The 14,755-nt window shown below is 41.4% G+C and overlaps 1 protein-coding gene across 2 annotated transcripts in view; it reads right to left on the bottom strand.

Annotated features, from left to right (window-relative positions):
• Positions 1-14,755, bottom strand: part of MRPL3 (mitochondrial ribosomal protein L3) — a 109,534-nt gene that overhangs the window by 24,676 nt on the left and 70,103 nt on the right. For both annotated transcript variants that reach the window (XM_083188601.1, XM_083188602.1), the window contains exons 7-9: positions 10,158-10,266; positions 9,536-9,613; positions 9,265-9,342 (exon numbers count right to left, since the gene is read on the bottom strand). In XM_083188601.1, coding sequence (XP_083044727.1) covers positions 9,265-9,342; positions 9,536-9,613; positions 10,158-10,266 — 265 coding nt within the window. The remainder of the gene's footprint in view (positions 1-9,264; positions 9,343-9,535; positions 9,614-10,157; positions 10,267-14,755) is intronic.

Genomic DNA, 14,755 nt, shown 5'->3' with positions numbered 1-14,755 from the left:
ATTCATTCCACCAGAATCTGAGCCGCAAAATCCAAAAATCACTCCTTCCCTTCTGAGTCCTGCCATGCACCCAACTGGTATTTTTTGGTCACATGTGAGGCATTGCCGTACTTGGGAGATATTGGGCACAGATTTTGGGGTGCTTTTTCTCCTTCATTCCTTGTGAAAATGAAAAATTTTGAGCCAGAACTGCATTTTTGTGTAAAAAAATGTAATTTTTCATGTTCACTGCCCAGTTTTATCAAAATTGGTGAAACCCCTGGGGGTTTGAAATGTACACTATACCCCTAGATGAATTCCCTGAGGGGTGTAGTTTGCAAAATGGGGTCACTTGTGGGGGGGTTCCACTGTATTGGTGCTTTGGGGGTCTTGCTAATGCGACATAGCACCCACCATCATTCCACCAGAATTTGTGCTGCAAACTCCAAATATCACTCCTTCCCTTCTGAGTCCTGCCACTTTTTGGTCACACATGAGGCATTGCCGTACTCGGGAGAAATTGGGGCACAGATTTTGGGGTGCTTTGTCTCCTTCATTCCTTCTGAAAATGAAAAATTTTGAGCCAGAACTGCATTTTTGTGTAAAAAAATGTAATTTTTCATTTTCACTGCCCACTTGTATCAAAATTGGTGAAACCCCTGGGGGTTTGAAATGTACACTATACCCCTAGATGAATTCCCTGAGGGGTGTACTTCGCAAAATGGGGTGACTTGTGGGGGGGTTCCACTGTATTGGTGCAACATAGCACTTACCATTCATTCCACCAAAATCTGTGCTGCAAAATCCAAAAATCACTCCTTCCCTTCTGAGTCCTGCCATGCACCCAACTGGTATTTTTTGTTCACATGTGAGGCATTGCCGTACTCTGGAGAAATTGGGGCACAGATTTTGGGGTGCTTTTTCTCCTTCATACCTTCTGAAAATGAAAAATTTTGAGCCAGAACTGCATTTTTGTGTAAAAAAATGTAATTTTTCATTTTCACTGCCCACTTGTATCAAAATTGGTGAAACCCCTGGGGGTTTGAAATGTACACTATACCCCTAGATGAATTCCCTGAGGGGTGTAGTTTGCAAAATGGGGTCACTTGTGGGGGGGTTCCACTGTATTGGTGCTTTGGGGGTCTTGCTAATGCAACATAGCACCCACCAAAATTCCACCAGAATCTGAGCTGCAAAATCCAAAAATCACTCCTTCCCTTCTGAGTCCTGCCATGCACCCAACTGGTATTTTTTGGTCACATGTGAGGCATTGCCGTACTCGGGAGAAATTGGGGCACAGATTTTGGGGTGCTTTTTCTCCTTCATACCTTCTGAAAATGAAAAATTTTGAGCCAGAACTGCATTTTTGTGTAAAAAAAATGTAATTTTTCATGTTCACTGCCCACTTGTATCAAAATTGGTGAAACCCCTGGGGGTTTGAAATGTACACTATACCCCTAGATGAATTCCCTGAGGGGTGTAGTTTGCAAAATGGGGTCACTTGTGGGGGGGTTCCACTGTCTTGGTGCTTGGGGGGTCTTGCTAATGCGACATAGCACCCACCAAAATTCCACCAGAATCTGAGCTGCAAAATCCAAAAATCACTCCTTCCCTTCTGAGTCCTGCCATGCACCCAACTGGTATTTTTTGGTCACATGTGAGGCATTGCCGTACTCGGGAGAAATTGGGGCACAGATTTTGGGGTGCTTTTTCTCCTTCATACCTTCTGAAAATGAAAAATTTTGAGCCAGAACTGCATTTTTGTGTAAAAAAATGTAATTTTTCATTTTCACTGCCCACTTGTATCAAAATTGGTGAAACCCCTGGGGGTTTGAAATGTACACTATACCCCTAGATGAATTCCCTGAGGGGTGTACTTTGCAAAATGGGGTGACTTGTGGGGGGATTCCACTGTATTGGTGCAACATAGCACCCAACATTCATTCCACCAAAATCTGTGCTGCAAAATCCAAAAATCACTCCTTCCCTTCTGAGTCCTGCCATGCACCCAACTGGTATTTTTTGTTCACATGTGAGGCATTGCCGTACTCGGGAGAAATTGGGGCACAGATTTTGGGGTGCTTTTTCTCCTTCATACCTTCTGAAAATGAAAAATTTTGAGCCAGAACTGAATTTTTGTGTAAAAAAATGTAATTTTTCATGTTCACTGCCCACTTGTATCAAAATTGGTGAAACCCCTGGGGGTTTGAAATGTACACTATACCCCTAGATGAATTCCCTGAGGGGTGTAGTTTGCAAAATGGGGTCACTTGTGGGGGGGTTCCACTGTCTTGGTGCTTGGGGGGTCTTGCTAATGCGACATAGCACCCACCAAAATTCCACCAGAATCTGAGCTGCAAAATCCAAAAATCACTCCTTCCCTTCTGAGTCCTGCCATGCACCCAACTGGTATTTTTTGGTCACATGTGAGGCATTGCCGTACTCGGGAGAAATTGGGGCACAGATTTTGGGGTGCTTTTTCTCCTTCATACCTTCTGAAAATGAAAAATTTTGAGCCAGAACTGCATTTTTGTGTAAAAAAATGTAATTTTTCATTTTCACTGCCCACTTGTATCAAAATTGGTGAAACCCCTGGGGGTTTGAAATGTACACTATACCCCTAGATGAATTCCCTGAGGGGTGTACTTTGCAAAATGGGGTGACTTGTGGGGGGATTCCACTGTATTGGTGCAACATAGCACCCACCATTCATTCCACCAAAATCTGTGCTGCAAAATCCAAAAATCACTCCTTCCCTTCTGAGTCCTGCCATGCACCCAACTGGTATTTTTTGTTCACATGTGAGGCATTGCCGTACTCGGGAGAAATTGGGGCACAGATTTTGGGGTGCTTTTTCTCCTTCATACCTTCTGAAAATGAAAAATTTTGAGCCAGAACTGAATTTTTGTGTAAAAAAATGTAATTTTTCATTTTCACTGCCCACTTGTATCAAAATTGGTGAAACCCCTGGGGGTTTGAAATGTACACTATACCCCTAGATGAATTCCCTGAGGGGTGTAGTTTGCAAAATGGGGTCACTTGTGGGGGGGTTCCACTGTATTGGTGCTTGGGGGGTCTTGCTAATGCGACATAGCACCCACCAAAATTCCACCAGAATCTGAGCTGCAAAATCCAAAAATCACTCCTTCCCTTCTGAGTCCTGCCATGCACCCAACTGGTATTTTTTGTTCACATGTGAGGCATTGCCGTACTCGGGAGAAATTGGGGCACAGATTTTGGGGTGCTTTTTCTCCTTCATACCTTCTGAAAATGAAAAATTTTGAGCCAGAACTGCATTTTTGTGTAAAAAAATGTAATTTTTCATTTTCACTGCCCACTTGTATCAAAATTGGTGAAACCCCTGGGGGTTTGAAATGTACACTATACCCCTAGATGAATTCCCTGAGGGGTGTACTTTGCAAAATGGGGTGACTTGTGGGGGGGTTCCACTGTATTGGTGCAACATAGCACCCACCATTCATTCCACCAAAATCTGTGCTGCAAAATCCAAAAATCACTCCTTCCCTTCTGAGTCCTGCCATGCACCCAACTGGTATTTTTTGTTCACATGTGAGGCATTGCCGTACTCGGAAGAAATTGGGGCACAGATTTTGGGGTGCTTTTTCTCCTTCATACCTTCTGAAAATGAAAAATTTTGAGCCAGAACTGCATTTTTGTGTAAAGAAATGTAATTTTTCATTTTCACTGCCCACTTGTATCAAAATTGGTGAAACCCCTGGGGGTTTGAAATGTACACTATACCCCTAGATGAATTCCCTGAGGGGTGTAGTTTGCAAAATGGGGTCACTTGTGGGGGGGTTCCACTGTATTGGTGCTTGGGGGGTCTTGCTAATGCGACATAGCACCCACCAAAATTCCACCAGAATCTGAGCTGCAAAATCCAAAAATCACTCCTTCCCTTCTGAGTCCTGCCATGCACCCAACTGGTATTTTTTGGTCACATGTGAGGCATTGCGGTACTCAGGAGAAATTGGGGCACAGATTTTGGGGTGCTTTGTCTCCATCATTCCTTGTGAAAATGAAAAATTTTGAGCCAGAACTGCATTTTTGTGTAAAAAATGTAATTTTTCATTTTCACTGCCCAGTTGTACCACAATTGGTGAAACCCCTGGGGGTTTGAAATGTACACTATACCCCTAGATGAATTCCCTGAGGGGTGTAGTTTGCAAAATGGGGTAACTTGTGGGGGGGTTCCTAAATTTTAGCATCTTATGGTGCCTAGAAACCTACATGGTGCCTAAAAAATAATCTCATAAAAAGGAGGCTCCAAAATCAAGTAGGTGCTCCTTCTATTATGAAGCCTGTGGTTTGGTCAACGTGCACACTAGGGCCACATATAGGATATTTTTGAAAACAAAAGAATTGGGGGAATCAATTTTTAGTCACATTTCTCTAGTAAAATGTACTGTGTTCCTTAGAAAAATGTATTAAAATTGCAAATCTGCAAAAAAAATGAAATTTTGAAATTTCACCTACACTTTGTTTTAATTCCTGTGAAACACCTAAAGGGTTAACAAACTTCCAAAATGCTGTTTTGAATACTGTGAGGGGTGCAGTTTTTGAAATGGCATCATTTATGGGGGTGTCTCACATACAAGTCCCTCAAAGTCATATCAGAACTGAACTGGTCCCTAAAAAAATCAGTGTTTGAAATTTTCTTGAAAATTTGAGAATTTGCTATTCATATTGTAAGCCTCCTAGTGTCCAAAAAAATTAAAAGGAAGTTGAAATAATGATGGAAACATAAAGTAGACATATGGTCTATGTTAGTTATTAACTATTTTGAGTGGTATGATTATTTGTCTCACAAGCAGAAAATTTAACATTTTGCAAATCGCTAAATTTTCCATTTTTTCACGACATTTTGGTATTTTTCACAAAAAAACACAGACTGTATCGACCCAAATTTACCACTAATTTGAAGTACAATGTGTCACGAAAAAACAATCTCAAAATCACTGAGATTTGAAAAAAATGGCTCTGTCAGGAACGCAAAAACTAGCTCTGTCAGGAAGGGGTTAATCAGAATCACTCAGGTTCTAATTAAGTCACCTGTGCTCAAGCCTGGATATCACTAAAACCTGCACTGTTGGTGTGCCTTGAGGACCATGGTTGGGAATGCCTGCCTTAAGGAAAAGATTGCCAGATACTTTGGTCAGTTCTTTCTCCTCTTAGGGAGTCATATAAAACCTGATGTGGATAGATGGTGTTTGCACAGCGCTCAGATGGGGGCTAAACCCTTAGCAGCTCGCACCTATGGGGGGGGGGGGGGAGTCCTGTTCCCCCCTCGGTTAGAATCTGGTACAAGTTTTGGGGTGGTGCTGGCGCTCTAGGGTTGCCGTGAAGGGTAGATAAAAACCGAAAATTGTTCAGTGTGTGGAAGTAAGATGGCAGGAGGGGTGAGTAAAGGGACTTTTTCATTGAAAAAGATTAAACGCGTTTGGTACGCGCTCCCCCCATTACCACCTTAATAATTTTCAATTGTACTATTGTTTTTTTATAGTCAATAAAATCGTGCTTTGTGTTTAAGCACTAGTCTTCAGATATCCTCATTTACCCACCCCTCCTGCCATCTTACTTCCCCACACGGAACAATCCAGGCAAGGAGTGCATGCTGATTCAACAGAACTTAAAGGTAAGTCACTACAGAAACATCTGCATTTGAAATTGATTCATTCTGACACATCCCCTTGCATCTGAGGTATCGACACCACAGCCCAGAAGCAAGAGACCCACATCCTCAGAACTCCCAGCCACAAGTCCCCCTGATTTTAAACATCTCTCTTCGTGGGACAGGTTACTCATATCAACAGCTTAACCCTGGTCAATTTTCACAACACCCAGCCTACAGTTTTTGCCTACTGCCAAAGATCACACTACCAGTGACTTTAGACACTATCTACCCTTCACGGCAACCCCAGAGCGGCAGCACCACCCCAAAACTTGTACCAGTCAACTCATTTGTCATTGCACGTTAAAAAAAAACAATAAGACAACCATCACATACGTTTCAGTCATTCTGAAATAACAGTGATGTACATGTAGAAATATGTACGAGAAAATGATTGCCGAGTTTATGAGTGGTGATTGAAAACTTTGCGGATTAAGGTAAAAGGAATTATATGTAGGCAATTTAACTACATTATTTTTCAACATAATGCCCTTGTAAATTTTAAAGAATTCAGCATCTTGATTTGTGAGCTGGAGCATTACCATGGTAGAAGAAGAGCACCCTTTATGTCAACTTATCACTCCGATTCTTTAGGTTTTTTTGTCATAACTGCTTCAAAACATTAGTGTTATATACTGTATGTCCTGGTGATAGTTTTACACTTTTCAAGGTAGTCCACCAGCAGCACTCCTTCAGCATCCCAAAAGATGGAGGCCATCACCTTTCTAGCAGATGGAACTGACTTCACCTTCTTTGGAGCAGGAGATCCCTTATACTTTCACTGTATAGATTGTTCTCTAATCACAGGTTAGAAGTGATGACCAAAGTTCCATCCATGGTTACAAATTGCTGAAGAAACCTGTCAGGATCTGCAAAGCCTGATTGGTCTTTGAACTGGTGAGACGTTCCACCTCTGATCAATGGCAAAAAGTTGTGGGACAAGCTGCCTTTTGGAGTTTGTTGTAAAAAACAGCATGAACATGTTCCTGGAAGATACACAGATGTTTGGCAATGTAACACTCTGCTGTTCTTCAATCTTCCAATATCTTGTCAATGGTTTCCTGTGTTATAACAATGATGGGCCTCCCTGGATGGGGGTAATCTTCAAGGCTCTCCCTTCCTCATTTGAATTCTACTGCCCATTTATCATCATGCTGTAAGAGGGAGCAGCCTCCCCTAATGTCATAGCCAGTTCCTCTCTGTGGGTGTTAAATGGTCTGATGAGGTAGCAAATGGCTGCGCCATAAACAATTACTCCAATTTTTCAAACTCTGTCCAATTTAAATATTATGTGAAAATAAGAAGACGACCTGTGCAGCACATTTCATTGTACTTTAGGCCATAAACTTTTCAGTCACCCCTCATATATCGGGGTAAATGTAAAAGAAATGTAATGGGGTCAGAGTTCTAGGTGGACTGACTTTTTTTCCCGAGAAGGGTTGGTTTTTGTTTTTTTAATGGCTTTTTAATGCAGCAAGGTGGGGGATTGCCTTGTAAATGATTAACACTTTAAAAACATATGTTCTTGCCAAGACCCTATACCCTAATAATACTTAAACCTAGTGTGGCTACGGGCTTCAGTCAGCAGTGTGCAGACACCCTTCAGAAGATAAGCATGCAAAAAAAATCACTATAGTTAATCAAAAGCACTGAAGTGAAGCTAAATTTTCTTTGAGATGTTTCACAGGATCCAATCATATTGTAATACAGTAGTAAGGCTTTAGCAGCAGTTGCCAAGACAGCCCTATGGCTGATAGACCCACACTCAAAGAATTGCTTAACACAATTTGATTTGTGGATTTTTCTGCCCAGTGAACACGTGGATTTCATGATTCATAAAGTCACTAGAGCTAAATCCCTTATATGATTCACAACAAGTAAGATGATCCAAGAATTTTCCTTTATTTTTGTCTTCTCAACTACTCAGAGAAACCCAAAATGATCAGTTACAGAAGTCGTATTGTTTGCGTTTTGTTGAAAAATCAAAGCGTCAACCTAAAACAGCAGTGCGTAGGTTATGGCATTCTAAAAGGAACACGGTTGGATCATCAACATAGTAAAAAGCCATCTGGTGTCTAACAACAACACGAAGGCACAGGGCCTGATTCGGAGATGAAAGCAAATCTGATTATTGGCCGATATCACTTAACCAACCAACACCTGCACACATGATCTGATTTGTCTGGTTTTATCCAGATAACGCAGTCAATTCACACTCAGATTTCATTATCCATCCCTGACTGTGTACAAGACCCTATTAACCAGTCTCAGCAGTGTACTACTGTATACTTGCTAAGTCATCTACCTGCCTTCTGTATCTCCAGTGTGTTCTGTACTCACCGGACTAATTCGGCCTGTGCTATCAGTTTAATTGAATTGGATACTTTGCTCCAGAGACTAATGCAGTTCCTCCAGGCAGTAAGGCTCCAGACTACTTCACATTCTGCCTCCCATTCATATTACTACCAACCTGAATGAGGTGGAGCTTCACCAAGCCATCTACTGTAGCTCCATCCACTAATGCCAGAGCTAGTGTTTGAGTGAGTCTTGGACATCAAAGGTTTAAACATAGCTTTATTCTCTATACGAACAGAGATTGGCAAACAAATGGCACTACAGTATTTCTTACAAAATGTGTTTAACATTGAGTACATATTCAATGAGAAAAATTTGCCGTGTTTTATGGCGAGTTTGTGCTATTTTCGCGTTGGAAGGAGCATTTTGCTCTCCAAAAGTGAACCACCCTATTCAATGTGATATTTTCGCCATCTTTCTAAGTGATTTTCGCCGTGTCTCTCTGTGTAGCAATTCTCCATCTTTTCATGGAGAACTGGAATGTGAACTTTTAAACTAAAAGGTTTTTTTTTTTAATTTTGGTGTCAAAAAAAATCAGGAATTTTTTTTCTGTGAAGGGGTATGCTATTTTTATTCATGTGCTTATAGCACATGAATATATATTTAATTTAAAAAAAAAGTATTTAAAAAAAATAAAAATTTTTTACACAGAGCAGCCAGCAGGGGGCCGGAGCTCTCGAGCCGCTCATTAGATATTCATATATTCACTGCACCCGATCATTACATATGCACAATCAGGTGCAGTGAATACTGGGTCCACCGCTGGCTATTAGGGGGGGGGGGCAGCTTGTGCTGCATGGGTCCCGGGGAGCCCTCCTGTCCTCCACATACAGTATGTTCTGGGGCAGCCAGAAAAAATCTCTCGCCATGCACGGAGAATATTTCTCATTGAATACAGCCCTAAATCAAAAATAAGATGCCATGTTACCGGAAATTACTGAAAAGAGAACTATTTACAATTGATTTAAGCTTTACATAATACATTTATAAAAAAATAAAAATTAATTTGATCAAGGCAAAGTATTGTACTTTGCACAATTGTGCAACTTCTGTAATCTGTAAACTTCCTTTTCTCCTGAGCTGCAGGATGCATACTGCATCATGTGTAAAACATTTCTGGTGCTCTAGAGGCCCTAAACACTACAACGGTTATAGAGCTCACTGCTTGTGTGAGTACAAACATGCAATTATTAATGACTTTTGAAAAGGATTGTGCAAGAGAAGGAAGTAAATCTTACCTTAACTAAACAATTGGTATGTCCTGGGACAGAGCCATGCACATATAGGATATTGTGTGTTGTATTCACTCTCCACACCTGGATAATAGAATTCAAATGTATCTAGTTACTAGAGTGAAGGCAGAGACCATCATTAAAACTTATGCTGTGTACACAAGGTCGACGGCCGTGCTATTTGATCCCCATGCGATGAGACATGCATGCAATTTTGACTATATAGTACAGATCTGTGTGGGCAATGCCCAAGAACTTTCAAAAAGAAAATACAAACCTTGAGGGCATGAGATGTCCTGTAAAAGTTCCCCAAAGGCCCGGGCATTTTTGTTCCTGGGAACACTCGAGCTGGGTCCTATTTTCAAGAGAACGTCAAATTTCTTATTTACAGGTTTCAGCATAATTAGGAACAGGTCATCTAGATGTAAAGAGGACACCGCTAACCCACCAAATATTTTGAATTTTGTATACTGTATTTTCCGTTACTAAGAGTCTTGGGCAGATAACTGTAGCATGTATGCCCAGCATAACGAACAGGTGTACATGGAGTTTTCTTTTTTACCAAAAATGCTTCTTATTTGCATGTCTATGCAATTAAGACACGCAAACAGTTTTTTTTCTGATTAAAATGAAATGCGGCATACCTATATTGTGTGTGTGGGACCATAGAGGTATCAGCTGGAAGGCCACAGTTTGGCCATGTCTGGTGTAGACAGTGTGCACATCACACTGCGGCAAAGAGAACTATTACAGGCAGCAGTTTGATTAATGCTAAACTCATGTCAAAGATAGACCATATAAGTTACCAGTAACTGCATTTGCTTTCCATTAATTCCCATGACAAAAAATATTGTGTAAACCCTATGTAAATAGGTAAAATTCAGTGTTCAGTGACTTACCCCACCAGCAATAGCTCCTGGCCTACGATGTGTTTTAGTCTGTCCATGGGATGCTGGCTGGCCTTTAAATCCCCATCTTTTCATCACTCCCTGAAATCCTTTGCCAATCCTGTGTTAAAAAACAAAAACATATATTTTAGCACACTGGTTGTCATTTACAAATGTGTACAACTGCAGGATGTGATACGTTGATTTTGAGGTCATCTGCCCATGTGTGTGCCTCAGACAGAGCAGCAATATTGCACTGATTATAGGAGAAGCAAGTCCTTCCATCTTATCTAGATAGAGGGGAAATGCATAGGCAAACTTAGAGCACTACAAAACAGAGGCAGGTGCTGGAATGTGCAGGAAATATGACAGTACCTGTGATGGTGCAACATTTGCACAGAGATCTGGAACTGGTCCTATTACATCATGCTCCTACTTAAGCACTACATTGCATGGTAAGAATATTCACATTAAATAATGGAGTAAGGAAGGCACACACTTTCATAGGCTGCACAATTTTTCATTCCAGATCATTATTGCTTTAAACCCTTGAGTAGTATGCCAGGAAATGTTCCGGGGCCAGCTGCACTGCCGGTCCCATTGTATACTCCCCTCCCTGGGGATCGCTAGCACTGACTGCACTGTGCCCGGTAATCCTGCATAAACCATTACAGTGTTAACTCCATCTCCCAGACTCCTATTGGCTGGGAGGCGGGCTTAACTGTGTAATTTGTCCAGATTTCCGAGTGCCACAAGGCAGGAGGGAATCATCGCTGGCTATTCTTGGGGATCAATCCAGCATGTTGTCATGTATGTAATACAGGTGCTGGATAGACACCCCTCCTGTCCCCTGCTACATCATTTAAAAATCGATGAGGTGTGTTAAAAATTAACAAATACATAAAAAAACCACTGAGGGGTTAGCTGGGTGTGTAGTGGTATTCTCAAATCATTCACTATGTTCTTATATTCACAAAAAAAACAGTGTCTGGTGGCCACACAAGAATCAGTAACTGGATCAGAGGTACCAGCACTAAATAAGTACATCAGTAAAACCTCCTCATAGTAACCTATACATAGACTGGTAAATCGACTAAAGTTTCTGAAAATAAAAAGAGGGGATGTTGCCCACAACAAGCAACCAGATTATGTCTCTCATTTCTCTTTTGCATCCTAGAAAATGATGGACAGGATCGAATTGGTTGCTATGGGCAACATCCCCTTTTCATTTTTAGAAGCTTTAATAAAATTCACTCCATAGCTTGGTGACCTAGAAAGAAAATGAGGTATGTATTATCTTGAGGTGACATCAGGGAGATGAGCAGTAAAGGAAAAATCAGCCGTCACACACAGGAGGTAGTTTAGTTGAGCAGTAACAGACACCCATACGAGCAAAGCCGCAAGTAAACGCTAGTCAGTAGGTCAACTGAGTAAAGGTGCCCAAAGTAAAGATCAGAGATACAGTTTGCAGAATCGATATGAAAAGGTCAGTAACCTGGATCAAAACGGCCAGGGTTCAGTATGCTTGGAAGACAGTAAGTACTGCCTGGGACGGTAGAGTGGCCTGGGACGGTCAAAGTGGTCGTACAGCAGGTTTTGTTTTTTTTGTAGCGTTTAACTAAAAAAACTAAGAAAATCGAACAATTAAGTTTTGAAAACTCCCAAAGTTCAATAACTAGTCAGCTCTAATAATAACCTCTCAGAGTAAGCATTTCACTGTGAGATTGAGTGGTTATTATTAGAGCTGACTGTTTCTTGAACTTTGGGTCTTTTTCAGAATGATGTTGGTCGATTGCACTTATAAAAACTGCTATTTAAAATCAGTCTGTATATAGATATGCATTTTCATACTGAAAGGTTTCAGGGATTGAGAACCTTTGGCCCGCCAGCTGTTGATGAACTACACATCCCATCATGCCCTGCAACTTTTATGGCCACATAGCAAAACTGTAGCAGGGCATGTTGGGATGTGTAGTTCAACAACTGAAGGACCAAAGATTCCCCCATCCCAATCTCTGTATTTCATATATATATATATTTTTTTTTAAAAAAGGTCTTATTGTTTTATTTACAGCGGACTCAGACTTTAAGCTTATATAGTTTTACAAGCACCAATAGCGATGTCCACCAATTATTCCCTTTTTTTTGGCACCAGAAGGTCCCTGCATCCTTCCGCTATGAGACCTCCCCGTTCCACTTCCCTGCCATCAGATGAGTGAGGACAATTGATCCTCCTGGAAGAATGCCAGCACGAGTGTCATCTCATCCTCCAATGTTTCGAGCGAGACAAACTCAAAGGGGCTGTGTAAAGCAAACTAATATAATATGAGTAATTACTTGACAGCCCCCACACAGGAGGCAAGAAAAGGTATGATAATCCGATACATCTCTTACTTGAGCCATTTTCAGTATTTCCAAGACAATACTGAAATTGTACATTCCACAGTAATAGCAATTACTGACAGTTTAGGAAATAAATTGCACAAAATAACCAATGTCGTTTGGCCATTTCTTTTCTGAGCTGCTCTGACGCAGCCCCCCCCCACCCCCCCCCCCCCCACCCCAACACTCTGCCAGCTGGACATTTCTATTTTTTCCTTTTTACTGTGTGATGGTTCTGGTTTAATTTAGTATTTATATCCTGCAGTATACGGTGTACAATAAATATGCAACTGTGTCACTGGAGTGTCCTTAGAGACTGCGTTAAAAATGAATAGCTGTTCTTTTGTACAGATTTGTTCTATTTCATGTGTCCAGTAGCTAAGCAAATAAAATATATGCAAGATAGGTGCATCTAAGCCAGCATCAGGTGCCAGATATTAGGCCAATGTTGTGATGTGTGTCATTTAACTGCTCAGTGCAACATGACCAAATGTGTATAACAAATGTGCTTTGTTCTTAGGTCTGCACTGAGACGGAACAGCAGAAAAATGTCAATTATAGGACTCACTGGCTGGGGTATTCTGCAGCTGCTTCCCTACATTTCTAGATGTATTTTAGTGGGCATGATGCCCAGTGGGAAAGCTCACCTGATGATGCCATGCGGGGAAAGCACTCATTATATAATAGCACATACGTACTAACTGGAAAAGTGGGTTAACACGCATATTTCATGTCCTTACTTCATTTGGTCTGTCAGGGGCTTTATCTCTAGATCTCATTTTAAGCTCAAAATGGGCTTTAGATTGAAATTTGTGCAATACCCATACAAATCATATTAGTTTGCTGGTAGAACTAGTGGAATTCCACAAATCGTGCCTGAAGCACGAGGAAGAATACAAAACAACGTGCCAGACATGAGACCTAATAAAGATTAATAAAAAATTAAAAAAAGAAGAAAAACTCCCTTAAAGCATTTTAGAGTTTGGTGCAGGTACTTTGCATGCACATATAGATGTGGTTGGTAATATTACAAGACATTACAGCACTACAGATTTAATACAAAACCTATGAAGTCACGTTACACAATGTACTAAACATACATTTACTGAAAAACAATGTTAACAGATAAAAATAGATGTTGCATTATCCATTATTTGTGAATTGATAAACCGGTCCGGTACAATTATAATTTACATCAGTAATATCTCAGTACACCATTCCATTTTATGGTAAAATTTAAACAATCTTTTTAAGGAACCTTTGGTCGCTACTGCAGAAAATGCTCTAAGAGAATCCCATTGTATATAATTGGTGGGCATACTGTAAACCATGGGTCTTCAACTGTGGCCCTCCAGATGTTGTGAATCTACAAATCCCAGCATGCCTTGCCACAGTTTTGCTATAAGGGAGTGTTAAAACTGTGGCAAGGCATGCTGGGATTTGTAGTTTCATAACATCTGGGGGGCCACAGTTTGAAGACCCATGCTCTAAACCAAATAGTGGCAAGATGTCCAAAAGATTATATAGTCTTACCAAGAACAGACTTCCCACTACAATAGATTCGGAATGAAGCTAAAAGACTAATCCTCCTCGCTAAATGTTCCTCACCTCCTGACCCGCTGTGTCAGTCTTCAATTGGTTACATGTTTTCTACCGTATTTAACACAAAATACTCTCTTACACAAAAGGCTATTGACCAGACTAAACAATCATCTCTTTTTTTCTTATTACAAAATATCACCCAACTCTACCTCTCCGCTCTGCACAAGATCTCCATTTCTCATCCACACTTATTACTCACTCCTATTCACGATTGCAGTACTTTCTTTGAGCTGCACCCACTCTGCGGAAACCCCTCCCACGCACAATACGACTCTCCTCCAGTCTTCAAACCTGCAAGCATTGCCTTAGAAACCCTCTTCAGGCAAGCTGACCAGATTCTAGAACCACCACATAACCTTCATAAGCTATCCTTCTCAAGTACATACTCTCCATACAAATGGAGCTTGTCTAATCTTTGCAGGGGCTGGCGATTCTATTGCCAGCCCCCGCCAGAAACCGGCTCCCGCCAGGGGCAAGCACACGAGATGCAGGCGCCCCCCGTGGCAACGGACCTTGTCCCAGGGTCCCCGCCGCCTCCCCCGGTGCCCCTCCATCCCCCCCTAACGGGCAGGGACCCATAGCTCCACCATCGAGAGACTGGGACGTGCGTGCGTGTGAGACGCATG

The sequence above is a fragment of the Crinia signifera genome, chromosome 5, assembly GCF_055691185.1.
Source record: "Crinia signifera chromosome 5, ASM5569118v1, whole genome shotgun sequence".
Taxonomy (NCBI): domain Eukaryota; kingdom Metazoa; phylum Chordata; class Amphibia; order Anura; family Myobatrachidae; genus Crinia; species Crinia signifera.
This window is presented reverse-complemented; position numbering and strand designations above follow the sequence as displayed.